General features: G+C 55.6%; 2 protein-coding genes across 2 annotated transcripts; both read left to right on the top strand.

Moving 5' to 3' along the window:
- The first annotated feature begins 1,320 nt into the window (after positions 1–1,320).
- Positions 1,321–14,266, top strand: ASB18 (ankyrin repeat and SOCS box containing 18). Its single transcript, XM_050899963.1, has 6 exons — positions 1,321–1,537; positions 1,955–2,221; positions 3,216–3,483; positions 11,707–12,205; positions 12,858–12,971; positions 13,840–14,266. Exons 1-6 carry the CDS (start codon positions 1,321–1,323, stop codon positions 14,023–14,025), a joined length of 1,551 nt encoding a protein of 516 aa, XP_050755920.1. The 3' UTR covers positions 14,026–14,266.
- Positions 14,267–22,865: 8,599 nt separating this feature from the next.
- Positions 22,866–24,973, top strand: GBX2 (gastrulation brain homeobox 2). The gene is given in 3 exon segments (XM_050900259.1): positions 22,866–23,091; positions 23,094–23,375; positions 23,793–24,973. Coding segments are annotated over 3 exon segments (1,032 nt in total). The 3' UTR covers positions 24,317–24,973.
- Positions 24,974–25,946: the final 973 nt, after the last annotated feature.

Here is a 25,946-nt window from a genome sequence, read left to right as displayed (position 1 = left end):
AAAGGCTCGCGAGAAGGGGTCACAGAGTATTTCAACACACTCTCAACGGCAGTTTAGTGCCAGACACACACACACACACCCCCCCCTAACAAAATTAGCCCACGTCTGACCGAGAAGGTCTAGGCTCCCTGCTAAACATACCCGGCTGCCAGCGCGGGAGGCAGTCCGTGCCGCGGGAAGGCGATCCCCTTGGCACGTGAAGGCAAGCTTCCTCCACGCCACCGCGAAAATATTACAGGGTTGCTAATGAGCGGAGAGGGAACGCGAGCCAGGGCTGCGGAAACACGACCCAGGACAAGTCCCCGGGGAAAACGATCCCGGTCTGTGCCACTCCCCGGGTCTCCAAACCTTCTCCTGCACCTGCTAAAGGACCCCAGGGTATAACGAGGCTATTTTTCCTACCAAAGCAATGCTTTGAGGAGGTGGTTCGGTTGATACCAGAAGGGTGAAGGGGCACAGAAAGGCTGGAGGTAGCAGAATAGCCACAAGTGGTAAAAGAAGAAAGATAGACAAGGGGATTTGGAGGTTCAAACCAACCAAGCAGTTGCAGACAGCCAGCCAGGTGGGAAGGCCAGCCTTGAGCTCAAGGGGAGAAAGAAAACAGGAAAGACGACGTAGGTTGATCTCAAATTAGCTCCCACTGCTGCTGCAGGTGAACAGGGACCTCAAGGCAGGAGGTTCTTTACACAAGGGATTAATTTACACAAAGACCCCAAGTCAGACCCCCCCCAGCTCCGCGCGACCCCATCCTGGATGGACACACCATGATTTTTTTTTTTTTGTGGCTGCGTGCTCTTCCCATGGTCTCTGGGGCCAGGCGGCTGGATGTCACTGGAGCCGTGCAGAGGAAACCCACAAAGAAGCCTCAGATAACTCTTGCAGTACGGATGTGCCGGCCCGGGGTTGACACAAGGATGCTCATGGTCACCTGCCGGAGCCCAGCAAGGTCCCCACTTGCAGGGGGCTACGGAGAAGGTCCCAAACATTTCTTCCAGCCCCGGGATGACTCCACACGGAGGGAACCACAAAGCGTTTCAGCAGTCCCTCCACGCCTGGTTGCTTCGATGTAGCTTAACGTCTTCCCGAGATCCGCTTTGATCATGTTTATTCCCGGGGGAGGTGGGGCGGGAGGGCTGGCAGGGGGGGAAAGTCATGTCACCCAGCGCCTGGGGCTGGTGGCGAAGCCACCGAGTCACAAGGTGCCGAGGTCTATTCTCGTCCCTGCCGCGGACTTCTCCCGTGACCTTGAGGAAAGGAGCCACGAGCCTCGGGGCAGCGGGAGCCGGGGGACGTTCTGCTGGCGTCCACCCCTGAGCTTAAATGGCAGCAGAGGCTGGGTGCTTTCTCTCTCCTATACAAGGCATCGGCGGGGAGAGCGGCTCCCCCTGCCAAAGCCCCGGGAGGATTTGTACCTCGCTGGCCTTTGCCAAGCGCTTTGCAGCCCTGCAGGGACGCACCGGCGTGCCAGCCCGCGGCGTGTTGGCCGCTAACGCCGTGCCCAGATTCTTCCGTGTAGCAACCGCGGCGCTGGAAACAGGTATGAGTGCCTTAAAGAAAAAAAAAAACACAGTGTTAGGCAGAGAAAAAAAAACAAAACACTTTCTCAGAGCACACGAATAAGGTTATACGGGGTTGGGCAGACAGGAGCTGACTGAATTTCTTTTTTTTTTTTTTTTTTTACCCCCTAAACGCTAGGCACCGTTTTCCTCCCAGCCTAAACACTCGTGTCCCAAGCTGCTGCCTGCAATTAAACCGGCAATTTAATCCAAGAGGTGCTGCCACAACACAGCCCAGTGACTGTTTGACCCTCATTGTATCGGGTGCCCGTTATCATCTGACCCCGCTGGAGTTATAAATACAACAACAATAGAGCCTTAACCGGATTATAATTAGACAATGAGCCCAGGAGGATGGAAACAATGAACTATAAAAGCCCGTCTATCCTCCCAGCTAGGACCTACACACACGGGAAGCACTGGAATGGGCGAGTTACCGGGACCCGTAACAGAAAAGCTACAGATTTCCCCCAAATTGGATTCGGAGCATCCTCTAACGGCTCACGCTCCCACCACCAAGTATTACATGGCCCTGGTCACGGGAGACCTGAGAAACCTCGAGGTCCTGACTGACCGATACTATCAAGATGTCAACCTGGTTTTTGAGATCAGTAAAAATGAGCTGGAGTGGCAGGCGAAAAGCCAAGCGTCTTATGGACTCTCAGGTACTTTTCCTTTAAAGGCCAGTCCGGAAAAATTTTTGAAAAAGCAGGTATTTACTAACCCTAAATAGGAGAGGTGCAGTGCTTTTAAGTGCTTAACGCTGCTTTTATAGAGCCTGTTCCCGAGGTGGCTGGTTTCTGGTTAGCTGACTGTGCCCCGCAGCCCTAGCCGTAAATACTCAGCACTTTCTTTTACTATTTTCTTCTCTTCTGCACATACTAACCCACCGGAGGGGCAGGGAAGTGTAAAAAGCGTGCGTCCACGTGATTTTTCTCAGGTTGGGATGGGGCGCTCTGAGGCTTAGGCATGCTTGCAAGAGGGCTCGCAGCCCAAATTCCCCATGCCGGGGCCCAGAAAGAGCAGCCCGGTCCTATCTGGGAGGAATAGGATGCTCCCAGGGTAGCGGTACCTGGTGCCTCCGAACCCCAGATGCTCCCCACGGTCCCAGATGCTCACCGGGCGCTGTGCATCTACTGACAGTCCCGGAGCTGTCGGGAAATGCAACGCCTTGCTCCAGCTGAGCCCAAACCCAACGCCATCCCATGCCCAGCCCTGCAGCACCCTCCCATCGTGCTCCCACCCGGCTTGGGTGCCTTCAGGCCCAGCCCGGTCCCAGGAAAGGCAGTTTTTTTCCTCCTCTGGGTGCACGTGGGGAATTGGTGAGCTGCCTTTTAGCTCCTGCCAGCAAGGTCTTGCACGCAAGCTGGTTGCGGGCAGGGTATTGGTTTACCCAGCTCGTGGCGTATGAAACCCTGCTCCTGGATGCGCACATGCCGGGGGAGTTTTGCTTCCCCTCTTGCCAACAGCGCTCGGAGCAGCTACAACCACGCTCTTTGAAACCCCTAAAGCTGCCAGGGAGCTGAAGGGGGGGTGAAATGGAAAAAGCCATGCCTTGACGTGGTTTATTCGCAAGGCTGGGTGCGCAGGGGATAGGAAGGAAGCCAGCAGGTCAGCCCCGGGGGGAAAAAAATCAGCCCCACTCCTTCCTCCCCGCAGGGCTGTGGTCGCTGGAGTACAAGCGGGAGCTGACCACCCCGCTCTGCCTGGCCGCCCGCCGGGGTCACACTGCCTGCCTCCGCCATCTCCTCCGCCGACGGGCCGACCCCGACCTGGCGCCGGGGGGGCGCGGGCCCCTGCACGAAGCCTGCCTGGGGGGGCACGCCGACTGCGTCGAGCTGCTGCTGGAGCACAAGGCTGACCCCAACCTGCGGAGCGACGAGGGTCTGGCCCCGCTGCACCTCTGCGCCACCCAAGACTCCCTGGGGTAAGGAGAGGGTCCCCCCCCCCACCAGCAACCTCGCTCCGTGTCCCCTGCACGCAGACCCCAGTGCTTTTGCCCCTGTGGGGTGCATTTAAAAAAAAAAAAAAAAAGCCATGATTCCTGGCAAGGCTTCCCGCATGCTCCCACATCTCCCGGCTGCATCAGCTGCTGTGGCACACTTAGCATAGCCAAAAAAAAAAAAAAAAGGGGACATTTCAGTGCCAGGCACATTGCACTGCCTGGCTCTCCTTCCCATGGGCAGGAGCAGCCCAGCCCTCCTCCACACACTTCTCCTTCCACCTCTGTTCTGAGGATTTATCCTTAAAAGAAAAAAAAGAAAAAACCAAACCACTATGTCCTGTATCCCACATCCAGCACACGTTCCCCAGGAGATGCTCAGGATGGGTCCAGTCACAGGGCATATAGGTCACCCCAACCTCCCGTGCTCCTCAGCCCATCCCAACCCCTTCCGCCATGGAGCTTGGTGCCAATCAGGGTACCTGCTTCTCCTCAAATCCCAGCCCCAGGGCGTAACGAAGGGATGGGAGCAATCCTCCCACCTCCTCGCCCCGCGCAAGCCACGTATGGGTGCACCTTGGTTTATAGTCGGGGTTAAGGCTCGGCCACGTGTGTCTGCTCCCTTCTCGCCCTGGGGCAGCATCAGCATCACAGAGATGGGCATAAACATTGCCTTGAAAAAAAAAATAAGCTTTTTGTGCACGCATGTACGTCTCTGTAGGACTTTAAGTGCCTGAACCATTAGACCCAGAGAATCAGGATTTGATTTTTTTTTTTTTTTTTTTTTTTTTTTTTTAAATAAGGAGCTCAGCCCCTTGATTTCCTGATGAAACTGCTTAGGGCCGTAGCAAGTTTCATTACCTGCCAGCTTCAGTGAAAAGCCATCCCAACTTCAATCCTCTCCCCTTTAAGCAGGCAGCAAGCTTAACTAGAAGTAGGTGGTGAAGGCAAGGTTCCCGCTACGGATCCAATGGATCGTGGGCCAGGTGGCAGGGAAAGAGCTCTGCAAAAGAAGAGCAGACGGAGGAAAAGGTTTGCAGATGTAAATATCTCGAGCCCGGCTTATAAATAAGAGCCTCTGTACGATGGCCAAAAGTCAGATATTAATCAAATTTTGGTTCAGCCAAAAATCCAGGGATTAATCAAACGCATCCTGGGTGTGATGAGGGTTGGAGGGAGTGGGATGGGTAAGGGAGGATGCTACAAGCAGCCCTCATCATTAATAAGGAGCTGGTTTTAATTCCTTCACCCGAGCTCACTTTTGACCTTAAAGTCTTCAGTCTCCAAACTCCAAGCCATCCTAAAAGCCCCACGGGGGTATTTTAGGCTTCACCAACTCGCTCTCCCCCCCATAGAGATGGGGCACAGAAACCAGCTCGGTGCATGGAGAGGACCCCATGGCCCACAGAAGTCCAGGCGTCCCATTTGTGGCCAGGTGCTGCCCAGCTTGGGGGGAGGGGGAAAAAAAAAAATATATATATATTTTAAAAATGAGCTGTTGTCACCAATTTACATGTTATTTCCCCCAGAAGGACGGAGGGGGATGGCAGGTGAGCCAGCAAACAGCGATGCAGGGATCAGACAGACGCAATGTGGAAACAGCCGAGTTATAAGCCCTTGAATATTGGGGCTTTATAATGGAAATGCTGAGAGACCCTTAACTACGCTACCTGGCGCTACGGGGGCTTCTACAATAACTAAGCCAACTCCCTTGAAAGATCAAAAATTAATAGACATTTCAGACAGGTTTTGAGGTTTCGACCACTGCTTTTCAATCGTAAAGACTTTGCTAAAGTTAGAGACTGAGGAGGTCAAGCTTTAGGTAACACAAACATTTCCTCTTTGATTAGGGGGAGACTACTTTACCTTGCCTTTTTTTTTTATTTTATTTTTTTTTTTATTGAGTAGTAGATTTTAGGTCATCCTTAATTTTTTACTGACAATAAAGAGCAGGTCATTGACCTACATAGAGAGCTATTTTATTTTTCTCCCTCTCGATAACAATGGCCAGAACACCTATGTGCCGGGTTCTTCTGTATTCCCATATACTCGGCAATTCACCATGGGGGCAGGACTTAAAACCTTTGAGCCTCTCAGTGACTGGGATAAAAAAAAATTATCTGGGCTTCCTTCCAGCCATTTGAGCTTCAGAATCCATGAGATTTCAACAAAAAGGATATCAGAGCTTTAATCTAGGAGCTTTTTGAAGAGATGGGAAAAAAAAAAGTTCCAGTAAAGTTCAGTCTTACCTTCTTCACTTTAGGAGCTGTTCATGCCAACGTCGGCCTATTTAGTAGAGTTCCTCTCCTTGACCTCTTTTTTACAGCGGAGATAATTAACATGGTGGGGTAAGATGAGTCTCTAAATTCACTGCACTCTCTCCCTGGCGCTCTCCCGTTTCCCTCTTAAAGCTGGGATGATTAAAGGAGTCTGCCTTTATTGGCACCCCGAAAAAAAAAAAAAATTAAAATAATTGAGGGGGAGAGGAAGAGTCTCAACTCTCCCGGCGGTGCCGGGGGGGAAAAGCAGGCACGGGGCGGTGGGAAGGCACGGGCGGCTTCGCAGGGATGCGGGATGTAGCCCCCGCCTCCCATCACGGTACCCGCAGCAGAAGGGATGGCGAACACCACCACATTTGTAGAGTCCTCCTTCAGATCTGCGAGTTGGACAAAGCTCTCTGAAGATCCCAGATTTCCCGTGCAACCAGGGAGAGCCTACCTGGAGAGAAATCCCCCAGGGCTTGCCTTCTCCATAGGGAAGAGGGCTTAGGCAAGCCAAGGGATGAGAAAAAGAAGACGTCACCCCTACCTCCATGCAACTTGGGCGCGTGGCTGAGCGATGCCCTTGCGTTCGCTTCTTCAGGCTTCCTCTCCACCCTGGGAGCTGAAAACCAGAGTTATCTTCTGGCTCCGAGCCTCCAGCTCTGAAGGGTGGGAGATAAACAGTGGGATGAGTCAACACAGGAGGAGAATCAGTGTCCAAGGGGCTCCGTGCAAGAAATGATGGAGTAGGGAGTGAGCGCAAGAGCGGCCAGCTCAGGGAGGCAGCACGGGTTTTGCTTAGGGGATGTTAGATGAGGATAGCTCATCATGGGAGGAATGAGCAGAAAACAGGAGCCAAGCAGGAAGGCAGGTACCTAAAAAGGCAACGCTGTCAAGATAGCAAGGCTCCCAAATGCCAAGGAGATGGGCACTAACCTGCCGTTGGTGGACCTGGCACCACGGCACCCTCCAGCTCTTCCAGCATCAGCCCGGACACGCTGCCCTTTCGGCTGAGGGAAATGAGCGTTACTACAAATAAAAAGAGACCACAGATTTCAAAAGCCAGCATTTAGCATCATCTAGTGCTAAACCTCGTCCTCTGCTCCATTTAGCGTTACTAAAACACAAAACTTGGAGCGTTTGGAGCCATCATTTTGGAAACTTGTGCGTCATCGTCCCCCACCAGGGAAGACCAGCTCCTTAACGGGTCCTGAGCAAGAAATAAAGAGCCCAAGAGCAGACACAGAGCACAACCCAAGGCCTGACCCTGCTCTTTGGAGAAGCTGCTCCCCAAGTCGGTGTGACAAAAGGAGGGCTCATACAGACGAGCGTCCACAGCTCAGAAAAGCTTTGGCAACGAGACGGTGCAGAGAGCGATGCTCCTGGGCTGCCGTTCGCTCCACAGCAGCGGACCAGTCCCTGCGCCGGCACGGCCAGCCCCACCGCAACCGGCCCTCAGCACCGGCATTGCTGTGGTTCACCGGTGGGCTTGCGGTGCCCGAAAAGATTTTCGTCTTTTAAAGAAAAACAGGCTTCCTTTCTCCTTCTTTTAGGGAATTAATAAGAATAATCCTCACATGCAGAGACAGGCTTGGGGAACGCTGTTTTTCCAAGCGGGATCAATCCTGCAATAAATCACAGACAGATGGGGAGATGGTCAGTCGGATGCCATGAAAAACAACCAAGCAAAGGATGGGAAAGCTTCACTCCGGCTCCAGGGAGAAAGGGGGGAAAAAAAAAAAAAAAAACAAACAGGAGATTTTTCCTTAAGAAAACTGAGGGCCTGAGTGGGTTTTGGGGACAGGAATTTTCCTCCAGCCTCCGCTGCCCCAACCTCCTGCTCCTCCTGCTGGTTATTCATCGCATCCCATTTCAAGCTAAATCCCGTTTTCCCAGCCTGGGCATTTTTCATCCCAAAATGATCAGCATCCTGCCGGGATGCTGGGAGCCGCGGCCAGCGGGAGCCACCCAGGCAGCGAGAGGGCAATGGGCACGTCCTGCCTGACGTAGCACCGACGTCTGCCCTGACTTTATTGATGGGTGAAGAAGGAAAACAAAACCCAAATCATTTTATCCCATTTATTTGAGCCAGGACCCCAGTGCAAGGCAAACCTGTAGTACTAACACCAGTTATTGCAAATCAGTGCAACTTTAACCCAACGAGGGACTTGCCCAAGCAAGGAGACATTCCGGTGTGTTACCCATCACCCGCAAAGGAGTTAGGAAGGGTTTGGAAGCGAGTTGAAACTAGTTAAAATGAAACAGAGCTGTGTGCGAGGGTGGCTCTTTGAGGGTACCGCTGCCACCGGCAAGCTGCTCAGCCAGGTCATTGGTACCAGGCTGGATGGAAAACAAACTGGTTTGCTTTGCCACCCCGTGTCTGAATTTCTGCTGAACGGAACGTGTCGCTTCTCGCAATATTCCCTGAAAACTGGAGAGGAGCCCTCAAAAAGCAGCAAGCGATCGCTGCGCCTTATTTAATGCGATTTTAGTCTCATCTGATGGTGAACAACAAGGTGTTAATAAAAAAAAAAAAAAACCACGAGAAGCCAGAAACGCTGGCAAAGTGTTAGAGCGCATGAGTTCATCGGCAGAGATTAGAGGCTAAAATAAGAGCGTTTAGCCAGCAAACATGAACGGCATCTACCCGGCACCTGCTGATGCCCCTATACATCCACCCAGGAGGCACGTGCTCCTCATGGGGGCCCGCCATTTCCATCGACCGGAGGAGATCACCCCTTGTTTATAGCCCCCCACTAACATTCCCTCTTTGCCGAGGCAGGAGCATCCAGGGGGAAAATTCGATATAAGCTGACTTGGGTTTCTTCCAACAAGTTAGCCATCGACTTTGATAACAACGAAGAATAACCGTTCAGCAAAATAGCATCTGGGAAGGATGGCACTTCCACTCTGGTATCTCTAGAAGAATATTTGGGATGGCTAGCAGGAGGCTAAGAGGAATCGAACTCCCTGTATTCAACTCCCACCTCGCTCTCGGTAAGGGAAAAGCCCATGGCAGAGCGAGGATGCTGGGCTGGAGGGGCTGGGTGCAGCTCCTGGCTTTGCCAGGCAACCCATGATATGCCACCCTTCACCTGGAAATTAAGGGCAGGGGAATATTCCCTCTGTTTTGTCTATGCAGATGTAAACCTTCAGCCTGGGCTCTCTGGATACGCAGCACTTGCCGAAACCGGTGCGGTGCTGGTGCTCAGGGTCTCTAGGGACAGCCACCTCCTTGCCTGGGAAGGAGCAGAGATGCTTTAAGCATGAGCTATTAAAAAAAAAAAAAAAAGAGAAAGAACAAAAGGGGATTTTTCTCCTGGACTGGGCTGCTGCATGTTTTGCAACCAAGTCAGAAATATTTTTTTTTCCCCCCACTGTTCCCTGCAGAACCATCCCTTGGTTTCCCCGAATACGTTATTTTAGGGTGCCAGAGCTAACCGTGACATTAGGATTAAGCTAACCCAGAGAGGTTAATCAGTATAATTAGGGCTACAAATTCCCTGCCGTCAAGGATGGACAAGACCAGTGAACACGACCAAGTCACGGTGTGATTTGCTCCAGCAACAGACCCCTCCAACAAAGTTTTACCGACCAGCAGCAGACAAAAAGTGCCAAAAAAAACGCAGTGAGACAAGCCATTGCTTGAGAAAGGGATTCAGCACGTTTTAGAGTAAAAAGGGAATTTTAAAGTAAGGATCTGAGGATTTGGGGGCTGGCACGACCCCACACTCAATCTCCTCACCCACAACTGCATCCGCAGCAGATGCCTCCGGCAAGGTCCCATGTGGGCTGGCAGCATCCAGGAGCGTTGTGCCTGCAAAGGCTGCAGAAACAGCCTGTCCCCACAGGTCCTGCAGGATTTTTTCCTGGCAAACTCAGGCCTGACATGCACGGGAAAAGTAGCCCAAGGAGGTATTTGCAGATCCTGCACCGCCAAGGACAGCACATGTCTCACCAGCTCCCATCAAACCTCGAGGGAGGTGATGCTGCAGGTCCAGAAGGATTCAAGTAGCATTATTATTATTATTTTCCCCACATACGTTAGCATTCATCTGGTCCAGGCAAAACGAGCAATGCCCTGGCACCATCCTTCCTCCCCAGGGCTCCTCTTCCTCCCCATCCCTCCAGCAGGAAGGATGAGGCTAGGGCTCTGCTCCTCCACAGCTCCCCCTCATTTCGCTTCTGTGTATCAGCCCAGAACCCCGCTTAGGGCTCTGGGTGACACCTGAGCTAAAAGAAGAGCATAGCAGAGGAAAATTAAACAAGCAGGGGGGGGTTGGTTTAAAGGCTGATGCACCTCCCCGGACTCCAGCCAACACTGCTGAGGCTTCCCGAAGGACCGCTCTTCCCACCTCCCTGGCAGCATCTCTTGGGAAACACGAGCTGGCCACGTTTTCGAGGTCTCGCTTGGATGGCGCGTGGGCCTGGCCCCCCTCCAAAAAAATAACTCCCCCGTGCCGCAGCGCTGAGCTCAGCCCTGTGCCCTAACCCGGCTGCCGACAGCCCTGCCCGGGCGGTGACATTGAGCCGCGCCGGCCCCGGCGGCTCCCGGCAGGAGACGGAGCAGTCACTTTGATTCACTTAGACTGGCTGATCACATCCATTTACTCACAAACACACACAAAATTAAAAACCCCATTGGGGCGTACCAGCCATCTTTAACCCCCGTCTGTTGTCAGAAGGATGCAGGCAGAAAGCTCTGATGGGAACCGGTGTCCTCACCCTGCGGCAGCCACGAGCCCTCTTTGCAACCACGCACAGCGACGTTAGAGGGAAGGAGAGGTGGGAGCAGCGACTGGGGATGGGGATGATTGCTTACCTTGATTTATTCCTCCTGGGAACTGCAGGTGCTGCTGCTCCATCGTCACCAGGTGCCAAACAAGCCAGCAAAACGCATTCCCGCAGGCTTAAACCACCTGCAAAGGTGTTTCTTTTCAGGATTGGCAGAAAACACAATCCTTTAGTCCTCTCCGGCGCGGGAGCCCAACACAGGCGTTTGGGTCCCTTAACAGGAGAAGGAGAATCCATTTTTATACCCAAGCAAACCCACACCGAGCTCTTCTGCTGCACAGAGGCATTGCCGAGGGTTTCCCTCCATGTCAGCTCGGTCCCAGCACAGATTAAGGTGGAGGCAGCGGTTTAGGATGTTTTCAGCTGAGAAGCTCTGTGGATGTCAGCCAAGGGGTGGGATTGTACAGATCTTCTCCATAACACCCCAGGGCTGCGCCCGCGCCGGGAGATGAAACTCCAACGAACAGGTTGATGGCACAAAGGGACCCATCACCCTGTGTGTCCTCATCATGGCCAGATGCATCCCGCACCCCTCACCGGCCAGGACAGACCCAGCTGGCACGGCTAACTGTGGGCACTGCTCCCGGCACTGCCCAACCACTGGCACAGTCAGCACAAGGATCACCATTCCCTGGTGGGTCAAGGATGGTCAAGGGTGGTCAAGGTAGTCAAGCATGGTCAGGGATGACCACTCATGAATGATGATGGTCAAGGGTGGTCAAGGTAGTCAAGGATGGTCAGTGATGACCATTCATGAATGATGATGGTCAAGGATGGTCAAAGTAGTCAAGGATGGTCAGGGATGACCACTCATGAATGATGATGGTCAAGGGTGGTCAAGGTAGTCAAGGATGGTCAGGGATGACCATTCATGAAAGATGCTGGTCAAGGGCAAGATGGAGACATTGCCCAAACCACCATCACCACCACTGCGGTGGGCACCAGGGCACAGGGTCACCCTCCCCGGCCTCTGGTGCTCCCTCCCAAAATCCTCCAGTGCCACAACCCCTGTAGGAGTCCAGCACCATTCTGACCCCCATCCTCACCTCACGCCGCCTCCCACCCCATCATCCCCCGTGGCTCCCGCTCCAGCCCATGCCCCTCCAAAACCCACCCGGGCGGTGCACCCCCCAGCCTCCCCATCTCTTTGCAGATGCGCCAAGCTCCTGCTGAGACACGGGGCCACCGTCGACCTGCCCAGCGAGGACGGAGGGGAGACGGCGCTGCACGTGGCGGCCAGGCACTGCCTCTGCGACCATGCCCGCCTCTACCTGCGGCACGGGGCGCGCGTCGACGCGCGCAGCGCGCGGGAGGAGACGGCCCTCGGCATCCTCTGCGGGCGGGCGCCGGGCGCCGGCGAGGGCTGCCTGCAGCTTTGCCGGCTGCTGACCGCCCACGGCGCCGACATCGACGCCCGGGATGAGACGCGGAGGAGCCCCTTGCACAGGGCGTGCGGGGCCGCCAACGCCGGCCTGGCGCGCTTCCTCCTGCGGCGCGGGGCCGACGTCAACGCCATCGACTACGACGGCGTCTCCCCGCTGGGCTGCGCGCTGCAGAGCGCCGCCTTCAAGAGGGAGCTGCGGCCCCACCTCGCCGTCCAGCTGCTGCTCAACCACGGCTCCCAGAAGATATGGCCCCCCTCCTTCGTCAAGGTACAGACCCCAAAAACAGCTCCCGGATATCCCCTCGCACCCGGGATTTTGCAATTGGGGTCGGGGTGCTTTGGGAAATAAAAAGTTGGGAGGGTTTGGGAGAGCCTCCCGGTCCAGGCAGGGGACCGTGGCGTCGGGGTTGGCGACGCTGCTGGGAATGATGGAAACGAAAACACCCGTACGGTGTGGCAGCGGGGAAAAGCAGGCAGGGTGAAGGGCAGGATGGAGCCAGCATGGGCGTGGGGGACCGGCAAGGAGGATTTTTTCCTGCCTGGGGATGTCAGAGACAGGCTTGGTACATCAGCCGTCAGTGCAGCCGCGTTACGGCTCTGCGTTTCATTGATTTTACATCAAACAATAAAGAAAATATTATCCTGGCTTATCATGCACAAGCCAAAAATGTAAATAAGAAGCAAGGGCCACATCCGGAGGAAGAAGTGCCACAGCAAGGCAGGTCTTCCCACCACTTCACAGATGGAGAAAGATCTCCAAAGCGTGCCAGGACGAACCCTACGCCTGCCTCATACCGACACGGGACTATCCCAGCCTGGACCGCGGTGGGGTGGGACAAGCCCCCGGTGCAGCACGTGGATGCTCTGCCCCTCTGGGCCGCGCATCTCTGTCTGAACCTCCTCGCATTGCCCATGACTAGGTGCTGAAGTCCTGCGCGGCCGTGCCGGAGATCATCGAAGTCCTCTTCAATTCCTACTCGCAAATCCCCGTCTCCGAGAAGTGGGCTGAGGCCGTGCCGGAGGAGGTGTTTCAGGTGAGACAGCGCTGGCGGTTTGGTAGGGACGGCTGAGCCCCGAGGAGGAGGTTTTACCCACCGAGAGTTTTTTTCCCCCACCCAAACTTCACTCGGGTGGGGGAAAAAAATAAAAGGAATAGTCCTCAGAGCACCGCCGCACACCCGATTCACCTCAGCGGCTTTGCATCCCTTTAGCTCCATCAACACCGCAGCCCTCATTCCTGCCCCTGGCCTGCAGTAAGATACAATCCCAGCATCTGGAAGCGACCCTGGAGCCAGACCGCTGCCCGGCGGGAGCCCACACCGCTAATTTCGGTTTTAAAAAGCTTGTCCCCAGGCCGTGCAACAGGTACGGCCAGCCTGCTCTCGAATGATCTCGGCTGGCTGCCTTGCCCCGGCAGGTCTTTGGTTAGCTTGGCTGCGAGGGGGCCCGGCTGCTGAAACGCACATAAAGCTCTTCAGCACGTTCTAGGAGACGGGAGAAATGCTTTTTATTCCCAGCTAGGGAAAGGCTGAGACTGCACAGACCGATCCCGCTTTGCTTCCCCGTCTTAGAAACAAGCGGGTCTCTTCTACGTCAGCTCTAAGGCTTTCTGCAGGGATGCTGCTGCCGGTGGGCATGAAGGCATCCTCCCCAAGCAGCACCTGCGGTGAGGCTGGGCTTCTTCGCGTGTGCTTCCACAGGAGAATTCCTCTTCCAGCCTCTGCTTGCAGGAGCCGCGTCAGCGCACGGACCCCTAACCCACGGGCAAACATCGCCGATGGGTTTCTTACCTCCTCCCCTTCGATCTTCATCTCGAAAGTATCCCTGGCTTGTTCGGCTTAATCGGGAAAAAAACAAAACCAATTGATGCTCATGTTTTTTCCCCTCCTTCTCTCTTTACAGCAGCACCAGCTATTCTACGAGTCCTTTTTCCGGCTGGTGGGCACAGTCCGGTGCCTGCAACATTTATGCCGCTCCGCCATTCGGAAGAAGTTTGGCAGCAAATGCCATTGCCTGATCCCCTTGCTGCCTGTGCCCAAGCCTTTGCACGACTACCTGCTGCTGGAGCCCGAAGGAGTCGTGCTTTGAGGGGCCGAGAGGAGCCGACCGAGGTCTGCCGTCCAGCCCTCCCTCACCTCGTCGGCCCTCGGTGTAGCGCGGCAGCATCCATTTCTGTCAGCCGAGAGAAGGAGCGCCGGTTTTCATGATAGATGGTTGTTTTCCAGGGATTTATAACGTAACTAAAATGTGCTTTCGGCTGTAACTTTGTATAGATTTTTTTCTAATTGTGCTTTAAATAGATTATAAAGAGTAATAAAATGATTAGTAGCTGTTACGAGCATGCTGCAGATATGAATAATACTCATTATAAAGGATCTCTGCGAAGCAGCGGGGCTCCTCAGGTGTGCAAAGGCGAGCACGCATGGCAGATGACTGAAATCAGCCCACGTGGGCATCAAATCCCCTTGGATAAATGTCCCCTGTGAGTGGCACAAGCAGAACTGGGACCAGAGGTGCAGCGTGGAAGCCGTTAGCAGGATGCAACATCCAGTGGCGTTAATACAGACCGTAAAACAGACCAAAAAATCTATTTTTTTGATGTAGATGCCACCAAGAAAGAGCTGGTTACTCCACGCAGGACCAGAGGCGGGGGGTGACGCAGCCCCCTATTTCTCCGGGCTCCCCATGGCCCAAGGGATGCACCAGCACCTCCCGTACCCATCCTGCCCGTCGCTGCTCCCAAGCTGGCAGGCAGAAGGGCTGGAAAGCCCGGTGGCCACCCAAAGCGGAGGAGTTCGGGCTTTCATTTCACGCGGCGACTTGGCAAAAGGTGCCAGGGAGGAGCGAGGATTTGTTTTCCCCGACCCTCAGGCTCCCCAAATTAATTTCTGTTGAACCGAAGCAAGCGCGCGCACGCGCCCCTTGGAAGAACAGCTGTCCTTATGCTAGCAGCTCTGCCGCAGCGCTCGCCAAATTGTTCCGCTGCTTAATTACGCTCACTATTTAAAAAAAAACCACGTATAAATAAATCAGCCTTTTGGCATGTTTGACTGGACTTTGCACCAGCACCCAGCGCTATCGGGGGTTACGCAGCCGATGTGCGCAGGATGCAGGCGGCATCCCTGGCTCCCAGAGCCGGTGCCCGTGGAGCAGGGAGCGTGGAAACGGGGAGGGAAAGGAAATTCCCCCCTCCCAGCTTCCACCTGCTGCTTCCGCCGCTTCCCTCACCCTTTACGTTGTATACAGACATGCCGGCGCATCGCCAAGCCCCACTGCGCTCCCCCTTCTTCGGTGCCTGAGCCCGGTCCCGCACGGGAATGCCCCACGGCAAATCTCCGCGACACCTTGAGACCTGGCACTTCGTGACTTTAGTGGCCGGTTTACTTCACGGTTTGTTTCAGTGGTGGGAGCAGGGGGGGACGGGAATTGAAGGGGATTTAGGGAAAACACGTCCCGGCTCAGTCACTGTGTGTTCGAACCAGCCGACTCGAAATTTTGGTGCCTCTAACGAGTCTTTCGCCTTTTGTGTGATCCCCGAGTGGGAAGAACGACACACGTTTTACGTCCGTGTCAGGCAAGTTTGCGTGGAGGTAAGAGTCCCCCAGGTGACCGCATCCTCCCCCAAAATCCCTGACCTCGGCTCCCCATCCTGCGGCTGCTGTCACGGGGGGGGGGGGGAAACCCCAAAATCACATTAAAGAGGGGCGGGTGGGGGGGGGAACCCAACCCCAGCGGGTCCGTGCCGGGGAACGTGGCCCGCAGCCTCGCCGCGGGGCTGGGAGGGACAGAGGGGCGGCAGGGGGGTCGGGGGAAGGACGGAAGGGCCGTGGGAAGGGGGGAACCGTCGCGGACACGCGTGGGCTGCCACCCCACGAGCTGGCTGCGCGGCACTCCGCGGCCCGCAGGGGGCGCCCTGGGCACGGCCGCCGCCGCGGGGCCGTCGCGGGGGGGGGGGGGTGCGGGGGGGGAGCGGGCCGGTACCCCGGGGGTGCGGCGGCACCGGCTCCCCACGCAAGGAAAGATGAGGGGGGGGGACGACACGGGGATACACGAGGACAGCAAAAACACCTCGGGGGCGAGGGGGGGGGAAGGAAAAAAAAAAGGAAAAATGTAAAAAAAAAAAATTACTTTTAGGGTTTTTGGGGGTTTGGGGTATTTTTTTTTTTTTTTTTCCTCTGTTTAAGCCATTCTGCCGGTGGCAGTGGGAGAGCAGCGGGCGCGGGTCCCGGGGGGGGTGATGCCCCGGGCGGGGTGATGCTCCGGGCTCGCCTGCTTGGGTTGATAAGTTTGACGGGCGGGCAAAGGAGCGTTTGGGTGTATATATATATATATATTTTCTTCCCCCCCCCCCCCCCCCCCCCCCCCCCCTCCTGCCGGCGCCTTGTTTTGATGCAGATGTTATGGGAAAGGATCATTTTTTTTTTTTTTTTTTTTTTCTCCAGCAGCTAAAGACGGGAGGTCACATTAACTTATAATACGGAGACACATAAAAATGCGATTATGCCTGCTAAACAGAACACAGTAGGCTGCTAGTTAAGACAATGAGATTTCCAGGAAGCGATGCATAAATTCTTCAAAAAATGACACATTTTTCACGTTTCATTCCAATTAAATTACTGAGGCAGCTAACACAGCGCTGCGCACACCATACATTTGGGTGAAATGAAAGCTTTTCTGGGTTGGTGGGGGTTTGGGGTTGGGTTTTTGGGTTTTTTTTTTTTGGTAAGTCTATCTGGATGCGCGTGTTTTCTGAAAGGCGGTTAGTATTAAGCCTCTATTAAGGAAAAAAATGTCAGAGACCTTCGCTCCTCGCCTTTTTCTTGTGGCGGGGCTGGTCCGTCTCGGTTTTCCACCCTGCAGCAATAAACCGCCGATGGTCCTGGCCGGCAGCGGCTGCAAAATAATTTCCAAATAATAGGAATTACCCGCCCTGATGCACACACGTCTCTGTTTGCAAGGAGCTGGTTAAACAGCCGGGGCTGGGGAGGATTAAGGAGGCCCCCCCCCCCCCAAAAAAAAAACGCTTTGCCAACCCGTCGGGTGTTTTCCCACCCGGGGTCCCTCCGGAGCAGGATCGGGCCCGGCCCCCCCGCTCCCCCCCCCATCCCCGGGGCGGCTGCGGGGATGGAGGAGGTGGTGTTGGGGACGGGGGGTGGACGGGGGTCCCGGTGGGAAGCCGGGCTTGCTCCCCACAAGCTGCTCGGTGGCTGAAAAGGGGTTCGTCAGGGTGATAATCAAGCCCCGAAGTAGCCCCGGTAATGAAGTAGCATTTGATTTTTTTTATTATTTATTTAAAAAAAAAAAAAAAAGCAGAGAGAGGCATCGCGCAGGCTGCGCTGAGGCGGGTGATCCGCAAAGCAATACAAATCAGAAATGAGATTTTTGAAGTCCTAATGAACCTGATTGCAGGAACATTTATAATCCCCCATGGCTTTAAATGAAATCAGATATAATCAGGAGCTATGGGGAAAGGGAGTGTTTACAGGCAGAGATTGGGAAGTGCTGCTGTATTAGTAAAGATGCCGTTCCTTCTATTGATGTCTAAAATGATGGATAATGTGAGAATGGCAAATATACTATTTGTCTAATGGCTCTGCAATTAAATTCCCCTGTAAATGACCCATGCCTCATTTCATCCTAATCTATGGAATTTTGATTGAATTCGTCAGCTCTAATTGAAAAATACTGCACTTTAATGTCTGCAGTGCAGTTTCAGGACCGCGCTGGTTTTAATGAGACGGTGCCCCTCTGACCTGGGAATATTTTAGACTTTTATTCGGGATTTTTAAACTGGCGGATTTCTCAACTATATTCCAAGAAAAGCCGTGAATGGGAGTGTGTGTGTGTGCGCGCGTGTGGTTTTCCAGTGCAGGAGAGAATCTCTCCGTACCGATGCGTTTTATTAAGGTCTCCTTTAGTGCTCTTAAAATATTTGGGCTCCGGTTATCTCAATACATATCAATTTAAAAGGGGAAAAAAAAAAAAAAGCCTATTCCCCCTCATCCGAACGAATTTCGGGATATGAACCGGGATTACCCAAACCAAATGTCTTCCTTTTTTTTTTTTTTTTTAACCTGCGCGGCGTTATTTTTACCCTTTCACCCTCCTTTTTCCTAACCTGAAAATCCCGAGCGCCTTCAAATTTGTTAAAAAAAAAAAACAAAACAGAAACGGGGGGGGTAAAAAAAAAAAACAAACCAAAAAAACCAACCAAACCAAAACCCCACAGAAAAAAAGTAAACAAAAAAAAAAAAGCAGCACGTCTCCCGTGGATGGGGTGGAAGTTGTGGGGAGAGGAACCCCCCCTCCCACCTCGGGAGCCGCCACCGAGCCGGAGCCGAGTTCCCAGCCTGAAATGAGTTCAAACGGGAACAGGCGAAGGAGTTAATGGGATTAAGCGACGAATGAAGGGGTTTGTGTTGGTTGGGTTGGTTGTTGTTTTTTTTTTTTCTTTTCCCCTGCTTGGAAACCGAAGGGGGAGGCGGGAGGGGGGTTTCCCGGGGTTGCAGCGGTGCCCGCGGGCACGCGTGGGGCGGCGGGGTGGCATCCCGCGGCGGGCGCCCTCCCGTACGCACCCCTCCGCGCCCAGCCAGCACGCCCCTGCCAAGGGCCAAATCCTGCTCCCCCTGCCCCATCCCTCTTACTCCCAGCTCCTGCAGCCCAAAAAAAGCTGAAATCAACCCACAGCCACGCACAAAACTGCCTCCCCGGCCGAGCCCTTCACTGCAGGGATGAGTGGGGTATAGGATGGAGAGCCCCGGCTGCATCCCGTATTTTGGCGTTCAGTGCTCACACCTAATGCCTCTCCATCATTAAGCACAGACTGATTTTTGGGGGGGTAGTTTTGCTCACGGTCTCCCCTCTTGCCTACCCCCCCTTGCCTAGAAAAAAAAAAATCCCTTTAAAAGCACGGTAGGGCGAGATGCTTTTGGCGACGTTTCCCACGCAATTAAAATGTCCCCAGCGAAGGCAGAGGGTCTTGCAAGAATTAGCTCGCTAGGATCTCCGTAAGTCTCAGTTTTGCTTTTGATAAAGTCATTGGTTTTATCATCTGCCGCAAAACAAAGCTGCCCCCCCCACACACACACCCCTCCTCGATGGCCCAGCAGCCTCGGGGACCAGCAGCGGCACGCACCCTGCTCCAAATAACGCACCTCACCAGCGCAGCCCCCCCCCGATGCCCGGTGGGAGGATGGACATGAGCCCGTGTGCCCCACGGAAACCCACAGCACAGCTCCCTACAAACAGGCTGGAGGTGCCCGAAGGAGCAGCCAGCAGCCCCCCCCGGGCACATGGCCGGTCAAGCGGCCATCCCGGGTGGAGGGATGCTCTGACCTCTGCCACCCTACGGACTGGCACCTGGAAGGGTTTGAGCACTTCCCGGTTTTCCTCTTCTTTCACAGCTCCCCTGTTTCACTTCTTCGCTCCAAAAAGCTGTACCTCCTCCCTACCCTGATTTGGGGGAAAAGCCCACGGTTTAGTTAGCACACACTCTCTCCACCCAGCCAAGAGGCTGTTGAGTCACAGACATCCCCCGCCCCCCAAATCCACCCAGTTCAAAGATACCTCCGTATATCTGATGCTCCTTTCCTGGGAAGGTTTTTTAGGGCAAAACCTGCCAGAAACCACCTGCAGTCCCTACTCCGGGTGACGCGGGAGCCTCCCCGAGCAGCATTTTGGTGCCACGTTTCGAGCTGGGGCCACGTGGGACCGGGTCTGCACCCACGCTACGGCCCAGGGGGAAAAGGGCTTTCGTGCCCCCAGCCAAGCGTGACTCCCTGAAATACCGATTTCTACCATCCGCTCAGATTTAGACCCCCCTGGGAAAGGCTCTTGCCGTGTCCCACCAGTGGTGGGGGTCCCTCCGTGGGGTGTGGGGGTGCCTGGCCGGGCTCCCCTGCCTGCCCCTTGCCTCCCTCCCGCCTGTTACACTTCCCAGGCACAATCACGCTCCGGTTGCTTCTCCGACAATCAGAGATCACCGACGTTTTTCTCCGGGAGAAAAATCAGCTAATTATGTGCCGAACAAAAAGGCTATTCTCGTCTGAAATAATACTCCCGTCTTGCAAAGGCACTTGTTTGTGGGCAAATTTTGAAGAGGGCTGACAATAAAAACAGCTGCAGGAGCTGGGTGTTGGTACACATTTCCATGCCCTGCCAGATTACCATGCCTAATTATCTCCCCTTATCCGCAATCTAACGCGGGTTCCTGAAAAGAGATGATTTTTTCTCCCCCCCCCTCCCCTCGCTTTTCTATTTAAACGAAAGCTTTGCTTCTCCGCAAGGATTTCCAGCCCGCTCTGGTTAGTTTTGGAAGGAGCGGGGATGCTGCTGATTTGGGGGGCCGGAGGGTTTAGCTCGGGTCCATCCGCCACAGTGGGGAGGAGCGGGAGGCAGGAGAGGGGCCGCAATCGGATGATGCCTGCTGGATGATGGGGAGGGAGGAAAGGGGGGAAAAAAAATGGGAGAGAAATAACCACGCGTGCGGCTACGAAGCATCCACGGGGGAGATCAAAACCTTGCCGGCGCTGTGCTGGGAAAAATCCCGAGCGCCGCACTACCGCACATATGGTGGCCTCCGCAAGACAGAGCCGGGACATATGGAAATGAGCTGTATAAGTAAACTTTTCCCAGTCCCTTGAAGTCAGAGACGGGCCCCAAAAGCGTGTGCGCACACACACACATACCCCCCCTCCCCATCCTCGGCAGCAGCTGCTTCGATGGCCATCCACCCTGTCTCGTTTGCCACATCGTGGGGAAAAATTGTTTCTCCAGCAGAAACGCGGCGATGGGGAGGGGGAACCCCAAAAGCCACCCCCACACCCCCCTCCCAGGCGCCCAACGGGGCTCAGCACCCCGAAAGCTGCGGCAAAATGGGGATGGGGAGCCAGATGCAGGACAGGGTGGTGAAACTGCGCCGAGGCCCAAAAGCAATAACCCCCCCCCCAATCGTTTCTGCCAAGAAAAGAACGGTTTCAGATGTTGGCTGGAAATGTGGAGGGATAAACTGACCCAGATATCCGGGCACGGGGCGGGGGGCAGCCCCCAGCCCCCCATTTAGGGAAGCTGCCGAGCTTCAGTGATGGGAATTAGCAGCGAATGGGTTTTTTTTTGAGGGGGGGGGTTGCAAATGCCACTTGCTGAGGGATGGGCGGGAGGTTGTAACCCCCCGGGGACAAACCCCAACAGGCACATTTTGCGGGGGGTAAAAGCCCCCGCTGCTTTGAGAGGGGGGTCCCTGGGGACGTGCAGCTGTGCCGAGGCCGGAGGGACCAGCCTCACCCCTTGCCTTGCCCCCCGCGTGCCCTCTGGGTTTTGGGGGGGGCCCAGAGAGTGGCTGGCTAAGAGGGGTAGGATTTAGGGGACAGAGTGTGGCTGTCCCCATCCTCGGCACCCACCGGCCCGGCTGCCATGGGGGGGTCACCTTCCTCCCGTAGCGCACAGCCTCCCCGGCCTGATATCTTCCCTCCTCTCCCGGAAAATATGAGCATCAATTAGCTAGAAAGGAACGGCGGGTCATTAAGAGCTTCCCAAGCGGGCAGGCCAGGCAGGAGTGGGATCTCCCGCTGACCCTCGGTTTTGGGGACCGCCCCCCCCCCAACCAGAAGCCACTTTTAGTCGGGGTTTGTGCTCAAAAGCCCCCCAAAACCAAGCCCCAGAGCCGCAGCCGGCACCATTGTCCCAGGAAGGCTTCAACTTCCCAAAGGCAGGAGGGATCCCACCCCCAGCCAACTCCCCTCCTTTTTTTCCCTCCCTTTTTTTTTTTTTTGCGTTTAATTTTATTTTCCAAACCACTTGATCTTTGCTTGGGAACCTCCATTAATTGCCTGGGTTTGCCTCTTCGCCTGGTCCCTTTATCATTATTTATGGCCTTTGAAATTGTGTAAAGTTCCCTTGACGTTCAATTTACAAGTTTGGGGGCTTTTTTTTTTTTTTTCCTTTCCCCTCCCTTTTTCCCTTCTTTTTTTTTTTCTTTTTTTTTTTTTTTTTTTTTGTTCCAGCTTTTGTCCTCGCCAAAGACGTCGTGTTGGAAAAGGCTTTGAGCCGGCCAACATGAGAGGCTCGCCGGAGAAAAGGGAGCAGCCCTCCATCGCTTTTAATTCCGCCGTGTTGCTGAATGGCTCTTTTACATAATTGCAGAAGCAATTTCAAAGCCAAGCCAGGGGCTGACTTTACCCAGAACCACATGGAGCCTATTTGGGGGCTTTTCAAAAAAAAAAAAGGGGGGAAAAAAAAAGGGGGGGAGAGAGGGAGAGAAAAGCGTGAATAAAATAAAGGTGGTGGGTTTTTTTTTTTTAAAAAAAAAAGGGGGTTTCAATGCATTGGAGGCCCCAAATTGGTGTGCCTGCTGGGGAATGTCACACGCCCTGGGGGAGCGGGGGACCCCACGCAGGTCCCCGACGGCACCGTGGGGCGTGAGTCGCCGGCAGGGCGTCCCACGCGTGACCCGCGGGGAGGGGAGTGGGCGCTCACGCGTGGGCCGCCCCGTCCGGCGGCCGGGAGGTGGTGGCGGCGGCGGCGGCGGCGAACGGGGAGGGGGAGCCGGGGGCGGGAAGAGGAGGTGCTAGGGGCGTGGTCTCACCCCTCGTCCCCGCCTCTCCGCCTTCCCGCCCAATGGCAGGCGGCGGCGGCGGCCACGTGGGGCGGGCCGGGTTCCCAGCCGGGCAAAATGTGAATGGGCGCGGGGGAGCGCGGGCGGGCAGAGCGGCGCGGCGGCGGCGGCGGCGGGCGGGCTCCGCGGGGGCGCACGGCGGCGGCGGCGGCGGCGGCGGCGGCGGGCGGGGGGCCAGCCCCGATGTGCGGGCGGCGGCGGCGGGCCGCGGCCCCGCTCCGCCCCGGCTCTGCCCCACGCGTGGGCGCTGCGCGGCTCTGAGGAGGAAGAGGAGGAGGAGGAGGAGGAAGGTGGTCGCTGCCGCCGCCGCTCCGGCATGAGCGCGGCTTTCCAGCCCTCGCTGATGATGATGCAGCGCCCGCTGGGAAGCAGCACGGCCTTCAGCATCGACTCGCTCATCGGCAGCCCCCCGCCGCCCGCCCCCGGCCACTTCGTCTACACCGGCTACCCCATGTTCATGCCCTACCGACCCGTCGTACTCCCGCCGCCCCCCCCGCCGCCCCCGGCGCTCCCGCAGGGCGCCCTGCAACCGGCGCTGCCCCCGCGCATCCCCACCACCACCAGCTCCCCAGCCTGCCCACCGGTTTCTGCTCCAGCCTGGCTCAGGGCATGGCCCTCACCTCCACCCTCATGGCCACGCTGCCCGGTACCTTCCCCGCCTCCCCCCAGCACCAGGAGGCCGCCAGGAAGTTCGCACCCCCGGGTAACTTCGATAAAGCCGAGGGGATACCCCCGGACGGCGGCGGCGACGATGGCAAAGCCTTCCTGGGGAAGGACGGAGCCCTCCTGCCCTTCCCCGCCGCCGACGCCGTCCAGGCCTCCCTCGGTGAGTGAGCACCGGCGGGGGGGGGGGGGGGGGGGGGGGGAGGCGGGGGGAGCGGGGTCCCGCTGCCCGCTCCGCGCATCACCCCCCGGCGGGGCGGGCTGGGGAGGGGGTCGGGGGAAGGGGCTGGCCCCGGGGACGGGGGAACCCCCGGGAGGAGCAGGGCTGGCCCCCGGGGGTCCGGTGGCCGCAAGGCCGAGGAGAGGGGAGGAGGAGAAGAAGGGAGGTTTCGAGCCCCCGGTGCTTGAAAAAATTATGATAAAATAAATCCGACCGAAAGACAGGCGGGGAAAAAAAAAAACCCCAAAGGCAAAATCCAACAATTTTCGGGTGACGGACCTGTGGGCCGGGGGGGGGACGACGGTGGCCACGGGACGGAGGGTACCAAACGCTAACGAAAGGCCCCTGCTTCGCTTCCAGCCGGGGCTCTGCGAGGCCAGGGGAAGGAGGACCCCAAAGCAGAAGAGGACGCGAAAGGCAAGGAGGAAAGTTTCTCCATGGACAGCGATCTAGACTATAGCTCGGACGACAACATCCCCGGCCAGGCGGCTCACAAGGAAGAGGACTCTGGCAACCCGCTGGAGGAAAACCCCCAAAACCCCCCCAATTCCACCAACACCACATCCACGGGCAAAAACCGGCGGAGGCGAACAGCCTTCACCAGCGAGCAGCTGCTGGAGCTGGAGAAGGAATTTCACTGCAAAAAGTACCTGTCCCTGACGGAGAGGTCCCAGATCGCTCACGCCCTCAAACTCAGCGAGGTGCAGGTGAAAATCTGGTTCCAGAACAGACGGGCTAAATGGAAACGGGTCAAGGCGGGCAACGCCAACTCCAAGACAGGGGAGCCCTCCCGAAACCCTAAGATCGTGGTACCCATCCCGGTGCACGTCAGCAGGTTTGCGATCAGGAGTCAGCATCAGCAGCTGGAGCAAGCCCGACCCTGATCTCTCCCTACGCTCAGAACCACAAGTTTTTGAGGGGAAAAGTTTCCAAATCGGGGTTTAAAAGCAACCCACCCGGGGGAAGGGAAAAGAAAAAAAGAAAAAAAAAAAAAAAAGAAGCAAAAAAGAACCCGAAAGCAAACAACAGCCAACAAGAAAAAAATCCCACGCGAGCGCACGGCAAATCCCCGCCACGAGCGAACTTTAAAGCGAAACTTTCCGCTTACCGAGTGAAGCGAGAGTCTGCGAAGGAAAGAGGCTTGGAAACTGTTTTGGTTCGGAGCAGGAATATCAAACCCTGGAAGAGACACACAGATATTTATTATTACGCTGCCCCGCTTTGTACATACTCGTGCTGTCTTGGCTGCGATGGGGACCACAGATGCGGTATGGTGTCGGCGCCGGGTCCAGCAGCGATTTGCCCCTTGTCCCCGTCCCCCCCCCTTCACCGGCAGAGACATCCCCAGCGAAACCCGCAGCGCGCCTTTAGCCATCTTTTGGGTTTTGTTTCTGATCGGGGGCGAAAGGTAAAAAGACGAGAGAACAAAAAACGAAAGAAAACTAAGAGTTGCATTTCTTGCCTTTTTTTTATTGTTTGATTTTATTTCCGATGGCTGAGTGGCAGGCACTGGGGGACGATTTTTTTAAATATATTTTTTGCCTGGCTTTCTGTCGATTTGGTTTGCCTATTCTACCAAGCCATGTTTGAGAGAGAGAGAGGCGGGGGGGGAAGGAGAGAAAAAAAAAAAAGTACGATCTTCTCTATTGTGTTTAATTTATTTCAATGTAGCTTATTTCCTTATAAGTTATGAAATTTAAAAGCAAACTAAGTCTTGTGAATAAAAACCGACAAAGAAACAAAAAAGACAAAAAAAAAAAAAAAAAAAAAAGCCCTCCATCCCCCGGCTGTTCTGTCCAGAATTTGGCGTTGAGCTGATTTTCTTTTCCCCTCCTGCGCTGCCAGAGCGGAGCGATGCTGCTCTCGCCTTTTTTGCGGAGCCACATTTATTGTCGGGGAGGGGGAAGACGCGGGCAAAAAGTTTCCTCCTTTTTTGGGGGTTGGTTTTTTTTTTTGGGGGGGGGGGGGAAGCTGGAAAAAGGCTTTTTGTGCCAATAAACGTGGATGGCCTCGACGGCGGGGGGGGGAACCCCTACACCCCCCCCCCCACACACACCCCCGGCAGCCGGCGGGCTCCCAGCCCCGTGTTTTGGGGGGCACAGCCACTCTCCCCCCAGCCCCGCGGCCGCTCTCGTTGCACCGCGGCCGGCCCCCCCACTCCCCCCCAGCGCAGCCGGGGCAGGGGTGCTGCGGCGAGGGGGGGGGGTGTCGGGGCCGGAGGGTCCCGCGTTTCCCCCCCCCATCCTTTTTTTCCCTTTTTTATCCCCATTTTACGCATCCCGGCTGCATCCGTGCCGCTGAAACCGTATCATTGGCGGCGGCTATTTGGAATTAAAAAGCATTAATTTCCCGAGGAAAACGGGGTGCGGGGGGGGTGGGGGGGTGTTGTCTGTTAAAATTAAACTAGGGGGTCATTCAAGGGAGCGATTCGCTCCCGAGGTAACGGCGAGGCTCCCGGAGCAGGCTCCGGTGAGTAAATCACGGCTTGGCGGTGGTCACGGCGTTCGTTGCCCT

Source organism: Gymnogyps californianus, chromosome 7, assembly GCF_018139145.2.
Source record: "Gymnogyps californianus isolate 813 chromosome 7, ASM1813914v2, whole genome shotgun sequence".
Taxonomy (NCBI): domain Eukaryota; kingdom Metazoa; phylum Chordata; class Aves; order Accipitriformes; family Cathartidae; genus Gymnogyps; species Gymnogyps californianus.
Note: the sequence above shows the minus strand (reverse complement) of the source record. Positions and strands in the feature narration are given on the sequence as shown.